An 18,038-nucleotide genomic window follows, 5' to 3' on the forward strand; every position below is an offset into this window, starting at 1 on the left:
ATTAAACTATTGAAGTATGTTAGTTGATGTCAAAAATGGTGGGATTTATTATTTTTGCTGCACTTAATGTGCAGAAATGGAAAGTATCCCTAATCTACCAATCAGAGCCGCTGAAAGGAAAAACTGGCCCGATTCTTTAGATGACTGATTTGCGCGTCTTTGTTTCTATTAGAAGGTGAAAGCCTCTTCGATCTGGGGTGGTCAACTCTGGCGCTCGAGATCTACCATCCTGCAACTTTTAGAAGCTTTCCTTCTCCATCACGCCTGAATTTTTTCATAAACACGTCATTTAGCTCGGTAGAGGCCTGGTCAGAAGATATTTGTGTTGAAAAGAGATTCACCTAAAAGTTGCAGGACGGCAGCTTTCAAGGACTGGACTTGGCCACCCTTGATCTAAAAAGATTTGAAGCATCAAGTGTTTTTAATCAGTTCATTTTTGTACCTTTGCTAACTACAGAATGTCATTTTTAATACAAGCAGCTGATGATCATCGCCAACTAGTGTTTAATTATCTTCCTTAGCCATCACTGAGAAGTTGCAGAAGACTCCATTAGGCTAGAATTGTTAAATTGCGACCAAATGTTTTGCATTTGCAAAAAAAAAAAAAAAAATTCAAAATCTACTTTAAGCAACTTCAGCAATTAATTTTTTAGATGACATTCGGTAGTTTTAGTGCACTGAAAAGGCTTTTTAATATTATATAAACTTAAGAAACTTTGTCCAAAAAGAAAAGGAAAAAGGATGATTGGTTGCACACTTATTAAATTGATCATGTGATTCTGTTGCAGCAAATTTAAATCAGATTGTGATTTCACAGTAATTGTACCCCAGTCAGCTCAGCTCCCCCATTTGGTTTGAGTCTTTTGAACGTTGTTAAAATAACAGCAAACTGTACATTTAATGAAACCATTTCGGAAAAAGAACAAGTGAAAAAATGTGTAAATAGTTTGGCTCCTGTTTGAAGAACAAAATAAATACTAAATAAATGGCATTTAGCTGTTCCTAATGTGTTTTTTTTTTTCTTTTACAAACTCATCAGAAAATACAATATAGTTGAGGTTAATTTTGTTCAGTAATTTAATTTAAAACGTATAAATTAATTTCAGTGTTACATTTCAGCATACATTTCTGTGAATTTTGATGACTGGTTACTGCATAATAGAAAAAATAAATTTCATTTATTTGGAAAAAAACGAGTTTGGACCACTGAAGAACAATAAAATCTTTTTTATTATTATTCTTAGTCCAGGTAAGACAGTTTTGGTTAACTTTTAGTTTAGAATGGGCTTTACTTTACACCCTTTGAAAGTGTCAATCCATGATGTTTGTTTTTCCTTCCACTAAGTTTTTCTAAGATGTGATTGGCTGCTGGGCTACAGTCAAATCGCAGTCTTTCTTAGACCCATGTAATCTAATTTTGAGTAACTTAATGTTATGTTTCCATTTAATGACAAGTAACTGAAATCCAACTAAATACATAAAATAACTGATACTTTTTCTTTTCCCGAGATCCATCTGTATATTCTATTCTAAACAAAATCCTTAAACTCAGAGGAAACCTGATGCGGAAGTGGAGGGGACCAAATCTCAAATCCGTTTAAACGAATTCTCGCGATAGTTCCAAACACATGGCTGCCTACTTGTGTTTACAACTTCTCGAGGAGCTGGTAAGCAGCACAGAAGTTCCCTGCAAAGAAGACGTCGACTTGTATTTGGGGGGATCTTGTCTTCTTCGCCTGTGTGAAAACGTTTGAAGCCGCAAAGAGGGAAAAGGACACGAAGCTCAGCGTCAACGGTCTGAAGAGCTACAGCAGGTGCGTAGCTGCATATTGTTAGCACAAGCTAGTGCTAACTGAAGCTAAACAGAGCTTGGTGGCTGTTTCTTTGTTCCAGACACATAAAATGTGCTTTCTCCATCGTCAATATAAATGTGGAGGACAAAAAAGCAGCAGGGCTGGAGGGAGATGTATCTGTGGATATTTTATGCTGTTAATTTGAAATGACGACTGACCGTTTTGAAGTATCTGATCTGTCACGACTCGCCACAGGTGTTTGGAGGAGCATTATTGCAGCTTGCTAAAGCGCACAAATATATACCTTGTTATAACACGAACGCTAAATGTTTCAGATTCAATTGTTGTTGTCGACCGTTTCTTAAACCTACCCAGTATGTTGAAATTGTGCCATTACTGCACAGTATTTTTATTCTGTTTTTTATATTATGCTATTTCTATCTTTGTGTGAATATACTTGCTTTCCTGTCTGTGACTTTCTATTCTGATTACTTGTCCAAAGAAACCTTTCAGTAAAGCGGTTCCACTTTAAACGTAATAAACGACCCTTAGCAGTAACGTTACATTAGATGGACATGCATACAGACAGGGGCTCATTGTTAGCAGTCATGATACAGATGTTTAAAAAACTGAAATTGTATGCAATTCGGTAGCTTAGTTTTTACTCTGGAAAAACTTTGGAAAGTCTACCTTTTTGTTTGGATTAGATTTATTCAGTGGGATTAGTAAGCATCAAAATTTTAGCTCCCTTGTTGTTAGCACCGTCTACCTAGTTTTCTCACCTAGTTTTCTTTTATAACATTTCATAAGGTTGAAGAAGACAGAGGGATATTTGACTATTTCTTTTGGCACATATGACTTGATCAGTGGTGACAAACTATCAGAAGACATAAAATTAATACTCCAGGTCAAGAATCATCGTTATTATAAATGTCTGCTGTGTGTGTGTGTGTGTGTGTTTTTGTTTTTAATTCACGCAGACACATACTGACTAAATCAAATTTGAAAATGCTAAGTAGTATTTTTGTTTCTTAAACTGTCTTCTAAAGAAATGACTGCAGAACAGAGGAACATGCGAACAGGACGGCGTCGATGAAAGCTGTTCAGTCTGCAGAGTAAATGTTGGTTTGATGTTTGTGAATGCATGTAGGGGATATTAAATCATTCTCCATGCAATGCCATTCCATTTGCTCTTAATTTTACGTATTTATGAGCATGTCTTTGTTTTTCCATTTGTACGCAGTGCCAAAAGCAATAAAAATGAATTTTCTATTTGTATGAGTGAAGGAGAGGTTTAGAAAGACATCAGCTTCACAACGAGGGAAAAAAAAACTGTCTTTAATGCTTCTTGAAACGAGCAAAAATGTTCCATGAAAACCGGGCTTTTATCTTTACCTGCTTCCTGTTTTCTGTAGGTGGGTGATGTCCTCAAACCCCGACAGACTCAGCCGTCCACACTGCAGGAGGAAGCACTATCCCAGTAGCACTTACCTCACCCACGTCTGACAGCCACCCGCCGGACTGCAGGCCTCAAAACGCCGGGAGGAGGACCGATAAAGCCATGTCCGATTCAGCTGGAGGTGGAGAGAGCGGAGGCGTGGCGGCCGGTGGGCAGGACTCTGAAGCAGACGGCGAGCCCCCTCAGCAGGTCCCGCCTCTACTCTGTCAGTCTGAGCTGGTGGAGCAGGAGACCCCAGAGGACGAGCTTCCACCATCAGCCAAGCGCTCCAGGATGAGAGAGGAGGAGCAGGGAGATGGAACACCAACGGAGTCTGGATCTGCACAGGGAGACACCTCCACATCCGCACAAAGTAAAACACTCGTCTTGATAATCGAGTGCGTTTAAAAACTGGAAGTGTGGCAGAAATACTGTACTCACAGATTTAAATTTTATTTGTTTTATAGCAACACATGAGTTACAGCAACCTGAGGGGGGAGATCAGAGAGACGAAGATGTAGCAGAATGCCACCAGAACGGAGATGGAGGACCAGATGCTGCAGAAGGAGACGAGACGGGACGAGAGGAGGAGTGCGATGGCGACGGAGCAGCAGACAGCCCCGCAGCAGGACAGCAGTAAGTTAAAGAACTTTTGTTCAAATTTATGTTTTGCATCCTGACTTTAATTTAAAACGTCTCACAGAAAAGACAGCAGACAGAAAATACAAAGCAAGAAGGTTTTACACACGGTGGAGCTTCAAACTATTGTGATTGCTTCCAGGAAAGATTTTAATCTCGGTTTGGTTGATTTTAATTCGGTGTCACGATCTCCATGTGATTGTTGAGGCGCACACTTCTTTATTTTTTTCTTGTTTAATCTTAAATTAAAAGAAAAGACTTTCATGTGTTTTGTATACAGTTGTAGTGCCCCCGTCAGGCCAAACACAAGATCTTCCCTCTTTTTGTTTGTTTTTTTCCAATAAAAGTTTTTTTTTTTCTTTTCTTTTTTTAGAAAAAAAATCACATTTGACTGATGTCACTTAATCTATATGTTCAAATATCAATGGGTATTATAGAAAATCCACTAAGGACTTTGTGGTTATATTTGAGATTCCCTGCTGTGCCTGTTTGACCATTTTCATGAACTCCTCATCACCTTGAGATGCTAAACAGGGAGAGATGGAGAAATGACTACAACGAAAGAATGGATAGAAAATGTGGGACTCCATTAGTTCTAATGACAAAGTTTAGGACAAAAACAGAAGAAATAACCTACTGAGTGGAATTTTATTTCATAAAGTAATTATTTATAGTAAAAATTAAAAAAAAATGTATGAATGTTTGTTGATTTTTAAGCATTGTAATAATTCAGACAGTACAACATTTAAAAATCATTTCATTTGCAAAATGGAATCTCTACAAGTTTTTTTTTTTCTTTTCCACAAGCTTTCTTTATTTTCTGACCAACATCAAACTTCAGCTGTTATGGGTGTGTGTCCCATGTGTGTATTTTTCTTCCAGCCTGGACCTGGATTTTACCCAGAATCCCTCAATGCTGACCGGTTCCTGGACGGAGTACTCCAGCTTTCCAGAGAATTACCTGAAGGGCTGCAAATGGTAATCCTGATTTACGACAAACATGAACAAAACACACTGGAGCAGGTGGTTTTCTGAGCCACTTGTGTATTTTATCTTTGGCCTAATCACTCATAAGTCATTTTGAGTTTAGTAAATGTCTTCCTCCCATTAAAACAAAAGGTGAAGGAGAATTTTCACTCTATCAATTGAGGTATTGTGCAAATCATCTTTTATCAGAGACAATATTACAACATGAAGCAAGTTGAGTTAATATTACGCAAACCGTCTCCTCCATTTAGGGCCCCCGATGGTTCCTGCATCCTGACTAACAGCGCCGACAACGTCCTCCGCGTTTACAACCTCCCTCCAGAGATTTACAGCTACAGCTGGGACTCCATCCCTGAGATGGTGAGTCAGAAATCGGCAAATGTTTTTTTTCCAAATGCTTCGTAAATAACAGTTGGAACCATTATTGACAATTCAGATTTTAAAGGAGCAACGTTTTTGCGTATTTAAATATTTATTAGCAGCATCAGTTTGTGTTTGTGAATTTATTTTTACTTTCATGAAACTATTGGGCCTTCTGAATTAGATGTAGGGATAGAATTTTATCGTGGTACTATTGTGATGGTGATAAAAAAAAGTATGTATTATTCTATTTTTAGGTAACCGTATGGCTGTGACTCCATGGCACAGCATTCACAGCGCCACAAACACAAATATTCTTGAAAAACATTTCTATTTGAAATAAAGATGTGATTTATATCACAAAAACTGCACACAGTAACTACATTCAATAATATTCCCAAATTTATTGATATTTATTGATGCTCTTGTGGAGAAAGTAGTTAAAATAAGATTTTCAATAATACATGCAGGTGTCTATTGACTTTGGGTGTTTTTTTGGGTGTTTTTTTTTTTTTTCCTAATTATTATACCAACTGCTATTTTTTGGATATTTGTGTCTATGCCGCCTTTTGAGGTTGAGAGAGTATAAATGTCTCTCACCAAACACATCCTTCTGCTCACTCAGCCAAACCCTGAGCCATCCATTCACCCAACTTTTTACCCAAACTAATCGTCCAAATATACCTGCCTGCTCACCCGTTCATACGTCCTCTCCACCTGTCCAGCCGACCGGCTCCCTCTTCCTCAGGCGCACCAATCCATCCACCCACACTTTGAGTCGCACCAAATGTATTTCTGAGGATTTAACGGGTAGAGGAAAATGGCCGTCGTGTCTTTTTAAGATTTGAGAAAATATCGAGCGCGGAGCCAGTCTCTCTTTTTCTATTATGGCGCTGGCAGATCAGGATCACTGAACAAAAATAATTGAAATGTAATCCATTTTCCTCCACAAAGATCTCCCAGGCTTTTTTCACGAGACGAGAAAATTGAGCTTGATTTCTTTATTTCTCAAAGGCAGCAGTCGGCCTTTGAATTTTACTGCGAGTTATAGCCTGTTTTATTGCCTCTGATCTCGCAAATTTATGAACGATTGAGAATTATTTATTTTTTTATTTTTTTACTTTTTAACAATTATATTGTCTTGCAAAGAGGCGATGTAAAAGCATCAGATTTTCCAGCCCAGCAAATGAGAAAAAACGTCTCAGCTTGTGATTATATGAGCAAAATCTGCAAGGCTCATTACTTCATAAAACCCACTTTGAAGCTCTGGAATGCTCTTGGTGTTTCCCATAAGCCCATTATTATAAAAACTCAAATTTAGCTGTTTTTAAGCTTTAACTGTATTGGTGGAGCCATGAAGTGGTTAATGCATTTCATATTTGAAATCACTTTGACATGAATTGGTTTTTGGAGCAACTTTTGTCTGTTTGTGGATGATGGAATTTTTTTTTTTTTTCCTCTAAATATTTATGAGTTGTGACTTGTTCAGAAAAACGTCACATAAAACCATCTTCACCGTTATTTTAAAGGGAGGATTCTGGGAGTTGTGTTACTTCGCTCAGCATTTCCTCTTGTAAAGCTGTTCTTAAACTTTCCTTCTCAAAGAGAAAAGGAGAAACGCACATCGCTGTTTACTGCACGTCCACTTCCAGTTACTCCGTGTTCTGGTAAACGTTCATCTGACGCTTTGTCCTCTTGTGTTCCCCGGTTCCTCCGGCTTACAGACAGTCCTCTCTTTGCAGGCCATTAAGCAGCCTTTTAAACTCAGAAGAGAAATTTATTGTAGCTCTTTTACTGAAGTCCTTGGAAATCTCATTTCATGCCTTGATACACTTTACTGGGAAGGACCAGAATCTGATATGTTGCTGTTCGTCTCACACCTGACTGTCATTAATTTAACACTCCTGACTCCACATTTAACTTCAAATTAACCTTCTATTATACAGGAGCATGTGCTTTGTTAATCATGTCTTAGTTTGGATAATTTTCCTTAACTTAAATACTGAAATACTTTAAATACTTTACTGAAATAGACGTCGTATATAAATGTTGAACCCAGATGTGCAGCATGGAGTGGCAGGCGGTATGCTGCACACGGATTCATCCTTATTTGTGTCCTGTTCTTCCTGATCCAGAGTCCCGTGCTCAGGATGGCTGAAGGAGACACCATCTACGACTACTGCTGGTTCCCGAAGATGAACTCGTTGGAGCCAGACACGTGTTTGTGAGCTGAAGCCAATATTTTTCTGCCTAACTTTAACTAGACCCTCCCAGTAGTTGAATATAAAACAAAATGAACACATATTTAACATTTTGACCACCTCCTTGTCACGTCTGTCCCTTGGTGTTCCTCAAGGTTGTGTGTTTGGTCCTCTATATTCTCCCTATCAGCCTCTATACCTTCTACCAGTCGACCAAATCCATAACGCCAAATTTTCTCCAACCTAACCACAATAAAAGTGGCGTATTAATGACTAACATGCCAGATTAAGGATCTAGAATAAGATAAAAAGCTTCAGTGACTTCAGTTAAGGTGGTTCAACGATGGAAAAAAGAGACTGGGCTGAAATGACATCAATAATCGGCTCCATTTTCAAAATCACTGCTAATCTGAAACAACTCAAAGGCCTGTTACATATTTGTCAAATATAATGTATGAGATCTTGATGAGGCCCAAAACTTTTAGTCAAATTGTCAAAGTGGGACTTAAATCTGATTGAGATGCTGTGGCTGGATTGGAACATTTAATGAAATGTTGGATAAAAACGACTCATTCCTGGGTATCACAGTTAGCTGCTGCCACCAGGCCATGTTGATTTGGACTATATAATCTTTTAAAACAGATTTTTGTGTTTACTCAAGTTATCTTCGACATTAAAATAGTTTTGTCGGAAACATTTAATAGTGAAGGAATGAAAAGGAGAAACAGAAGCTGGCGCCTTGCAAATTGGGATTAACGTCGAGTGTGTTTCAGCGGTCTGCAGTTAAGCTAAACGACGGTTCGTTTTCTGAAAGATCCTCTTTGATCTTCAGGATGTTTGCGCTCGTTACGGGAGCCGCTTGTGATGTCGGGGGAAATAAAAGCTGCGAAAGCGTTCTGATGTCGCTCATTACCAGTAAAGTGTCGGCCCTCTTCCTGCCTCCTTTGAGGCCGGCGGCGAGTTTTTTTTAAAACGCGGTCCGGCTGGTGAGAAAGCACTCCAGAACCCGCACGACACCTTATGGCGAGATGAGGATCCCGTTTTCATCTTCCTCTTCTCATAATTGTGACATCACCGCGTGCGGGGTTCAGCACCAGCAGCAACGCCCAGGCTTCCGCCTCGGAAACGGCGGCGGGACCTTCGGGGTCCGAGCTAACAAGCCGGGGTCAAGCTCCTGGCAGCGTTCCCCCTCGTCTCCTCCTCCACCCCGTCCCTCAGCTCAGCATCGCCTCCCAGTAACAAACCTCCACCCTGCGGCAGCTCCCTCTGATCACACCCGAGCTCTGACGCCACTCCATGATGGCCGCCCTCACAGGCAGAGGGGGAGATGCAGAGATGAGAGCCGTGCAAACAGGAGGATGATGAACAAACGTCTCATGCGAGGCGGGGGAACTGCCAGAGAGCTTAGTGTGTTTCTGCCAGGACGGAGCAGGAAGCAGATCACCTCCACCTTTGCTTCAGATGAAATATTATTAAAGGAAAAACAAACGCAGTCGCTCCTTGAACCGAGCGCTGCGTGATTCAGATCCCCCTACCCCCATCCTGCGTAGAGGGACCAAGGGTCGTCGTTACGGCGCTCGCTTCCAGGCTTCGCTCCAAGATAGCAGCGGTCTAGCATTATAATTGGGCATTTCCCAGCTCAAGGGGGCCGTAACAGAGCAACGCAGCAGAGGCTGGGGCTAATTTCCTTTTGTCTGACCGAGCCGCCGCCGGCACGGTGTTTCAGCATTTGTTCAGGGCTCGATAATTAAACTTAAAAAGACCGGGCTCGCACCGACTCCGGCCTGATTTGAATCTCCGCGACTCGTCTCTGTAATGAGGCGCGGCGCGGGTGCTGAGTGTTTGTTTCCAGGCACTGATACGCTCAGGCAGGTGTGCAGCAGCTGATGTTGGGAACGACGGCAGGAATCAGTCAGAAAATCCTGTTTTGCAAACACAAAAAAGATTTCAAAGCACGCAGACAGCCTGTTTGGTTTAATAGTTTTACACACTAAGCATTTTTTCCCCCTAGAATCAAGGCATTCTTTTTTTTTTCTCTCTGCTTGTTGGTATTGTTCCAGAAAAATGCCTCGAGCTGCAGTTAAGATTTATTATTAGGAGTCCTTGGTGTTTTAAATAATCTGTTTCTAATAAACTCTCTTCCTTTTATCTCAGTGCGGACACGGCCAACGGTTTTGGAAGTGACACAAATGTTGTGATTTATAGCTTCATTTTTATATCCCAAAGAAAAACATTTCTGGAGTTTCAAGGGCTTTGTTAAATTAGAAAAATAGATCAGATTAATGCCGAGAGAATATTTCCAGTGTTGACCATTCTTCTTTCTAACTTCTCTACTTCCGTTTATTCGCTGGATGTGAGTTTCTAGGACAAAATCCGGTTTCACTGGTGCTTTGAGTTGATCTGTTGGCTGTTAACTCGTAACTAAAACCAGAATATTTAGTGAAATTTAAGGAGATTTTATGTGGCAGACCAACACAAAGTAGCTCATTATATGGAAGTGGAAGGAAAACGATGCATGGTGTTGGGAATAAAAATGTGGAGTGTTCAAAGCATTAGTCTGCTGCAATAAGTAATTAATTACATTATACATTAAAATGAGCTTGATCATTTCCATTTCGTTGATTATTAATTTTTTTTAAAGAGCAATTTTGTTTCCAGAGGCGTTATATTCAATGTTGTTTGTAGTTTTTTTATTTTATTTTTTAATTCATTTGTTTTTGGTTATCGTTTTAATTGCGGTATTTAAAAATATTTTAAATATCTTCCTGTGCCAATGAAAAGTGTTCTTTACAGAATTAAGTTTATTGAACTCATGTCATTATGCTGTCATCAACATATTACTTCAAAACGTTCTCAACTCACAATCGTTTGTCGCAATAATTACAGGGACGACTTATCAAATAATTTGTCATTGTGACAGGCCTCGCTGAGCATATTACACCTTCCTTTTGTTTTGCACGTTTTTTTTCCTCCTGACCTCGAATGTCACCGCTTTGTTCGTCAGTCTGGCCAGCAGCAGCCGCGACAACCCGGTGCACGTTTGGGACGCGTTTTACGGCAAGGTGCGGGCCAGCTTCCGGCCCTACAACCACCTGGACGAGCTGACGGCGGCGCACTCGCTCTGCTTCTCGCCCGACGGAGAGCAGCTGTACTGCGGCTTTGAGAAGATGGTCCGAGTCTTCTGCACGGAGCGGCCGGGCCGAGACTGCGAGGAGCGCCCCACTGTGGGTCAGTCTTCATCTTTTTCACCTAAAACCAAACTAAATGTTATTTCTCTTTTCACTGAGAATTCAGCTGTTATTTATGCTTAAGCATTTCCACTCCCATAAGTTTATAATTATTATAATCATTGTGGAGATGATGCTGTTTGCCAGAACAGATTGAAAAGTCGACTGAAATCACATGGTGGCATTCATACCATTATTCCTAGACAATAAACTCCTTACAGAATCTATAAGTGTCGGTTGTCTGCTGTTTTCAGTACGTTTGACAGCTCACTGTGTCGCTCCCGTCTGACTGAAGTCTCCTTGAACGAAGCAACAAGCAGCTTTTATTATGTTCTTCAAACAACAAAAGCGAGCGAGATGTTTACTGCGATGAATTCCTCATTTCTGTCGCGCCCTTCAAGCAGCTTCTGTCCGTTCAAGGAGGTTTAGATGTGCTGACATTAACCACAGCCGGTGTCTGTGGACGGAGACGTTTCTTTGTACTTAACTTAATGAAGGATCTGGACCAAAACAGCCACTTTTGAAAATGTCACTAAATGTTGTTTTTATTTTTTCCAAGTCAAAGGTTGCTTTTATTCCTCCCCTCAACTCGTTTCTCATTGTTTCTCACGTGAAGCGCCAGGATATGCAGGAGGACGGGTGACTTTTGACACAATACGTCAACTAGAACCTGAGAAAATGCACCGTCCTTCAGTCAGGACTTAAAGTCTTTACCTGATTCTAAAATGAGTTCAGTTTAATCTCAAGTGAAAAAAGAATACTTTCAGTTAAATAAAGAAGAAACAATTTTAAGTCCACTCTGTGGAGACAACACTTATTTATAAGTGGAGAAGGTTTAAGGCCAATGCGCGATATATCGGCATCGACAGCGATATCGGCCAATATTAGTCATTTTTCATATCGGTATCAGTTCAATAAGTAAAACAGATTTGATATTGATTTCCATCTTTTTGACATTTGTGTTTCTGGAGGGAAAAGAGACGGAGCTGGTCAGTTTCCTCTGCGTTTCTCTACATAAGAAACGCAGAGGAAATGCCTAAATTTCACTGAATTTTGAAGAAATTATGAATCAATTAAGCTCCTTCTCCTGCTGCCCACAAGGTTTCTTAAAGTTCTCCCTGTCATTGCATCTGATTTGACTTGAAATGGTGAAAAGTCTACATTTCACCAGTTAAATAGCAGTCTGGGTCACCAGCAGAACTGTAATCCTAAACGGAGCAGAAGGACTGAAAACATGGAAGAAGGTGTCGGAGTGGCCTAGTCAAAATTCAGACGTAAACCTGAGTGAAACGCTGTGGTGGGAACTGAACTAGCTGTGCACAAACACATGAAAGACTGATAAAGTTGTAGCGTTATTGCTGCTTGGGCTCCACTGTGTTTAACAAATAACAGTGGGGAATATTTCTGCGTATTTTTGTACGGTTCAGGTTGGATTCAAATGGTCTCATAACTGTAAAACCTTACAATTGAAGGTTTAACTCTCTCTCTCTCTCTCCAGCCTGACTCTGACGTGTCCCAGTTGAATGCATGTGAGCAGGACTCCTGTCGTAACGTGCGAGAGGTTAATCGCTCGGCTAAACGTCTCTCCCTCTCTCTCTCTCTCAGTGAAGAAACGAGGCCAGAGCGGCATCATCTCGTGCTTCGCCTTCAGCCCGTGTCAGTCGGTCTACGCCTGCGGCTCGTACTCCCGCTGCGCCGGCCTCTACTCCTGTCAGGACGGCGCCCTGCTGGCGCTGCTGCCCACCCGCCACCACGGAGGCCTCACCCATCTGCTCTTCTCCCCCGACGGCAACTACCTGTACACCGGCGGCCGCAAGGTCGGCGCGCGCGCACACCGACGTGTCGAAAAGAGGCAGTCGTGTTGTTTTTCATAGCATGTGATGATCCCAATTAGCAAGTAGGCCATCGCTTTTGCTTCACAGAGTGTCACGAAACCTTAAAGCTGCATAATGAATCTCTTGTTTCGGTTTCTGTTTTCGTCATCTTTTGGCCGAAAGCGGATAATTATTTCTCCAGATATGATAACTTGTCCCGAGTGTCTTGGATTCTGGCAGCTTTATCCGCGCAGAAACCAAAATAACTGCATTCTCTGACAATGAGGTCACAATTAAAGTCTTTGCACAAACATTTTGTTCATAGCGGGAGGAGAGAAAAAAAAATCTGACTGGTGTGTGTTATGACATATTAGTAAACACCAAGATGGAGTCGGACAGTTAAGTGGGAAATTATGGCGAGTTTCTGCAAACATCTTGCAGTTTGTGGCTTGTAGTCGAGGCCGAGGGGTTTTTAGTTGTTCTTTAATTTAGCGACGGGTTGCCAGGCGTCTTTTGAAAACTAAACGGTAAACGGAAAATAAAAACCAGCTGCTTTGTCACAACACAACCACAGTGAACTTGTAATTTTACATGACAGATGGACACGAAAACGTCCATGTTTCTGAGTGTATTTGACACAATCTGAGCTCTAATTTGAGAAATATAAAGGATGATATGAGGTCAAAGTGTGGTTTAGGCCCTGGTCGTTATAGTAACCTCCAGTAAGTTTAAAAACATTCAGTAACTGGGACCAAATTGAAATATTTTTTGTATAGTTCCTTCATTCGACATTGATTGTGAATCGGCGCTACATAAATGAGCTGAATCGAATTGAAAACATGAAGTAAATGTCCCTCCGTCATTCTAGGACCCAGAGATCTTGTGCTGGGACCTGAGGGACCCGGGGAAAGTCGTGTTTTCTCTGAAGAGGAACGTTGCCACTAACCAGCGCATCTACTTCGACCTGGACCAGTAAGTGGACCGGAACGCCGCAGAGCCGCGTCGTCTTCGCTCACAACCCTGATGGTTTGTCCTTCCTCTGCGTCCAGATCAGGAAGACACCTGCTGAGCGGAGACACTGAGGGCGCCGTGTCCGTCTGGGACACTCAGACGGCGCCCCCCGATGGAAACGAAGAGCTGCTGCAGCCACAGATCCGCTTCCAGGCCCACTGGGACTGCACCAACGGCATCAGGTGAGAAACCTTTCGCAAAACTTCTGATCCAGACCGAGCCGATGCAACAACCCACTTCCTCCCACAACTTTCTCTCGACTGCGATTCATTTAGTTTGTCCTAGTTACCCACCGCAGAGAGAAAGATGAGCTTCACATTAAAAATAAATAATTTAGGAGCTCAGATTTAAGCTTTTTGGTTTTAAAGCATGAAAGATTGAAACACACTTCCACAAATTAACAGAACAAAAGCAATGATGATTAGAGGGAATAAAGGAATCTGTCAAACGTGGATAATTTACGTTCCTTTAGTGACTCCCTTGCTGCTCTAATGGCTGATTGTCCTGCTGTGTTTTACTGTTTGGCGCTCCCAATTATCTTTCACCAAAACAAAAGACATAACAGGATCTAACAGTGAGATCAGCGTCTAATTTCACTGCAGGTTGTTGCTTAAGCATCACAGCCGCCCAGAAATATCGCTGTCGCTAAGCAGAAATTCAGCCTCTAAAAGAGGAAGCTGATGATCATTAGCCTGTGAGAGACACACAGTGATACTCTAGGGCAGAGGTCGCGACCTCTACACGGGTCGAAGAGGAGGTCGACAGATATCTGGTAAATTAAACCTTTTTTCTTTAATTTAAATTTAAACTTATGTCTTAAAATGCACAAGAACATGAATCGAGCTTGTAACGCATTGATAAGAGGCATAAAATAAAGTATTTCATAAATGCACACATTCAGTGAGCAAAAATCTGTTCATTTTGTTCAACTTTCTTCATCTTGTGCAAAATAAAAACTTGCTCATGATGCATTAGCAGGCCATTACTTCCACATTCAAACTTAAGTTTAGATTAAATGGTGTTTTTGTGTCGAATGCACAGTAATAAGAAATGTTTTGTGCAGTTTTAGTTGATTAAAAATGCTACATCTGAACGATTATAAAGATATTTGAAGGTGCATTAAGCTACAGTTTTCCAGTATCAAACAAATATCAGGTTTAGTAAAAGAAAAGCACCAGCTGCAAATATCTGAACAAATTCACAATCCTGTTTTTGGAAAAGCTTTGACTCACCAGTTTTTGTTTTTTTTTTTGTTTTTGTTTATTTCTTGAAATTGTAATTTGACACAATTTTTTTTTTCAAAATGTCTGTCTGCAATAAAAGTAAAAATATTTATATTTCCCTTTGCTGCATCTGTTTCACCTCACCTGGCATTTATTTTTACCTACTCTAAGAGTAACCGTTAGATTTATTAACTGTAATAAATAATATATCACAGTGAATTGAAACTTTCTTCTGTACTTGTATTGTATTTATCTCTAAAACAATACAAGTTTGGTTCTGAAAAAGTTTGAAACTTGCGTTGAAAGTGCTGAACATGCTGGTCAGTCCAATTAGTGTCCCTAATAATGTGGCCGGTGTGGCTCTTGTTTAACCTGTTGTCAGTAACGCCCCGCCCCCTCTCTGCAGCGTTCACCCCTTCATGCCGATTCTGGCCACCTCCAGCGGGCAGCGGCAGTTCCCCTGGCCCACCGACAGCGAGGGCGAGGGTGACTCCGCCTCCGACACCGAGGGAGGAGGAGGAGGAGGAGGAGGAGGAGCAACGCTGCAGCAGGAGGTCCGGCAAGACAACGCACTGACGCTGTGGTGGGCCGGACCGCTGAGCCCACCCGCTGAGGAGAGCCAAGACCAGAACGCTGCAGCTGCGCAGACCTCAAGTGTCCCGTTAGCTTGACCAGATAGAGCACACAGACGGTGCTGCACCTTTGATATCTTTAGTTTCCTTAAACTTCAATATCATTTTATTCAGTGTTTTGGTTTTGCTGTTGAGCACAAATAATCAGAGTCCCGTGTTTTAATTTCGACAGTGTTTGCACACACAAACTCCAAATCAGTGAAGAACCACAGCTCCTACACATTTTTATTAGTGGATGGATAGTTTTCCAGACTTTAAATTACTTACAAATTCCTAACCTTTCCAGATTTGTGTGGAACCCTGAATCCAACATATCAGACCTGATGACTCTGCAGTCTTTGTAGTTCAAGTTTCATCAGGTTGGACCAAAATCCAGTTCAGTTCAGATATAATCCAAGTTTTAATAAAAACCAGTTAGCATTTTTCTTGTCATTTTAATCCAGAAGTCTGCTGCTGGAGCCACTTGAGTCCTCAGTGACGGCTTGTCTGTGTTTCAGTGTGTTTCCCCTGACCGGACGGAGCTGTAACCGTGGGAGTGTTTGTTTGTGTGTGTTTGGCTCCAGCGCTGCCCTTGGAGATTGCCTCTCTGCCACAGTAACAATAAGTGCCATTTGTTTCCCCGACCTTTGCTTTTATAAACCCAGAGTCTCCTGTTTTTTTTCTTACCGTGTCCTTTGTGAGGCGGCCGGCGTACCGAGCCGTGTCGCGCCTCATGCCCACAGATGTATATTTTTGTAACGCCGTGCTGATTCTCTGAATGTCCCGTCTTTGAGCGGCCAGCTTAACTCTCGCTACGCTCTGTGAAAGTCTTTAATAAGTGGGTGCAGCTGCTAAACGAGTGTTATTTTTTCTACTGTTTGAACATGTGTGTGTGTGTGTGTGTGTGTGTGTGTGGGGCGACTGAGAAACACAAAACTGGTTTGAAGGAGTGATTCCTCTCCGTTTCTGTCGCCAGTTTGAGGGTTCGTGTTGCTGCAGGGCTCCTGTGCTATCTATCCAACATATGCCTTTTTATAATCACACACTTAGAAATTAATCAGTTTTTAACGCCTCCGCACTTCTTTAAACTCGTACCTGTTGCCAAGCATTATTATTTCCACTCAGTGATAATACTACACCAATTGATTCCCTACCAAGGATCATTCAGAACCATGCGGGGCTTGAAGATGCCAAACAAGTCTCTGGGTAGATGTCTCTGATGCTTTAATCCAAGCTGGAGTAAATTAAACTCGTATCACCTCACGCTTGATTCACTGACTCGTTTTTTTCCCCCCGTCAGATCTCCTTCAGAGATCTTGTGAATACAAGACGATGGATGCTCTGAGCCTGAAGGGAGCCTGGTTTACGAGCCCCCTCCCTCCTCTCCGACGGACACACACTCGTGCATCTGATCATCTGGAGCAGCGGGGACTCGCCGGGCGTTGTTGTGTTGTGCAGGTTGCTTAGCGATCGTCTCTCCGCCTCGGGAAAGAGAGAGACGGAACGAGATGGAGAAATGTTGGGGAGGGGGCGCAGGAGAAGAAAGAAAAAAACAGTGAAATGATTGAAAGTCGTTCCTCAAAAATGTAATAACTGGCTGCTCAGGAAGTGTGGAAGAAAGTTCTGCAATGAAGGTTTAGGAGCAAGATTTAGGTGTTTAAACCTGCTCTCCCTGTCTGGTTTCTTCACAGCGTTAACAAGCTGCAGTAATCTAAAGAGAGCGACTTGTGTTTGCAGCTGTTAAAGCCAAAATTATTTACTGTATTTCTAGAGAATCTATTTCTATATCTGATTATTATGTCTTTAAATAAGGGCATTCCACAAAAGTACAATGTTGAAAAGGTGTTTCTTAAATGAGTTTGTGTTCAGAAAAACATCTATTTAGATTCTCAGCATAAAAACATAAGCACTTTCGATCAAATGCAAGATCTCTCCATTTTTAGTCTTTTATCCGATGTGCGACACCTGGACGTTGGAGAAAATGGGCAGGAGTTCTGCTGCCCCAAAGCCAGAACTGTGGTCCCAAAGCCAAACGCAATAAAAAAAAAAGTATAGTAAAAGTTTCACGAGTGTCAATGTTTTTAGATTTTGAGTTGGAGATCCAGTGTTTTCTTGATTCTAGGGCTGCTTGATGTTCCCACTTTCTCATCTGTTCTTCCACTCCGTCACCTTTAGCATTTTGTCCAGTGTGGTCATCTGCTGCCAAGAGAATCCGTCCAGCTGGCCAAACATCACATTAAAATGTAAAATGGAACTTAACAACTCATAGAAAATATAATTTCACAATTATTGCACTCCAAACAGTCTTTTGTGATATAAATGTCACACACACGGATATTCTGATGATGTATGAAAATATTTGTGCTGCCGAACTTGGATTCCTAAAAAAAAAACAGAAAAATGCCTCAATTGTGAAGCTGCACAATGAATGGCAGCTAGCTAACCAAAAGCAGCCAATCCAGGAGCGCCTTTCATTTTCCTTGGCACTGATTGGTTGTACCTCAGAGGTAGGCTTCTTCTGTACTGCTAAGATGGCTTCCACTGTGCGATTATATTTGTAGTGTGCACCGCTGACGTTAAATCACTACACCAACACGGTATCTAGCAGAAGCTAAAGCTAAAGTGCTAGCTTCAAGTCAAATTTTATCTAATCGCATTCATCCAGCACAAACTTATTTTGACTCTATAGCTTCTATGTTCTGTAATTCTCTCAGATATTTATGTTCTCTTCTGT

The 18,038-nt window shown here is 41.4% G+C and overlaps 1 protein-coding gene across 1 annotated transcript; it reads left to right on the forward strand.

Annotated features, from left to right (window-relative positions):
• The first annotated feature begins 1,591 nt into the window (after positions 1-1,591).
• wrap53 (WD repeat containing, antisense to TP53) lies at positions 1,592-16,567 on the forward strand. Its single transcript, XM_007564587.2, has 11 exons — positions 1,592-1,814; positions 3,209-3,604; positions 3,699-3,867; positions 4,753-4,848; positions 5,109-5,217; positions 7,353-7,441; positions 10,423-10,646; positions 12,251-12,462; positions 13,328-13,431; positions 13,509-13,652; positions 15,100-16,567. The coding sequence occupies exons 2-11, from the start codon at positions 3,355-3,357 to the stop codon at positions 15,362-15,364; spliced, it is 1,662 nt and encodes a 553-aa protein (XP_007564649.1). The 5' UTR covers positions 1,592-1,814; positions 3,209-3,354; the 3' UTR covers positions 15,365-16,567.
• Positions 16,568-18,038: the final 1,471 nt, after the last annotated feature.

Source organism: Poecilia formosa, unplaced genomic scaffold, assembly GCF_000485575.1.
Source record: "Poecilia formosa unplaced genomic scaffold, Poecilia_formosa-5.1.2 Scaffold162, whole genome shotgun sequence".
In the NCBI taxonomy this organism is placed as follows: Eukaryota; Metazoa; Chordata; class Actinopteri; order Cyprinodontiformes; family Poeciliidae; genus Poecilia; species Poecilia formosa.

Bases quoted from the DNA above. Each gene is read 5' to 3' on its own strand.
- wrap53 (XM_007564587.2), top strand. From the start codon at position 3,355: ATGTCCGATTCAGCTGGAGGTGGAGAGAGCGGAGGCGTGGCGGCCGGT. The intron at 10,647-12,250 runs GTCAGTCTTCAT...TCTCTCTCTCAG, and splicing joins CGAGGAGCGCCCCACTGTGG to TGAAGAAACGAGGCCAGAGC. The intron at 13,432-13,508 runs GTAAGTGGACCG...CTCTGCGTCCAG, and splicing joins ATCTACTTCGACCTGGACCA to ATCAGGAAGACACCTGCTGA.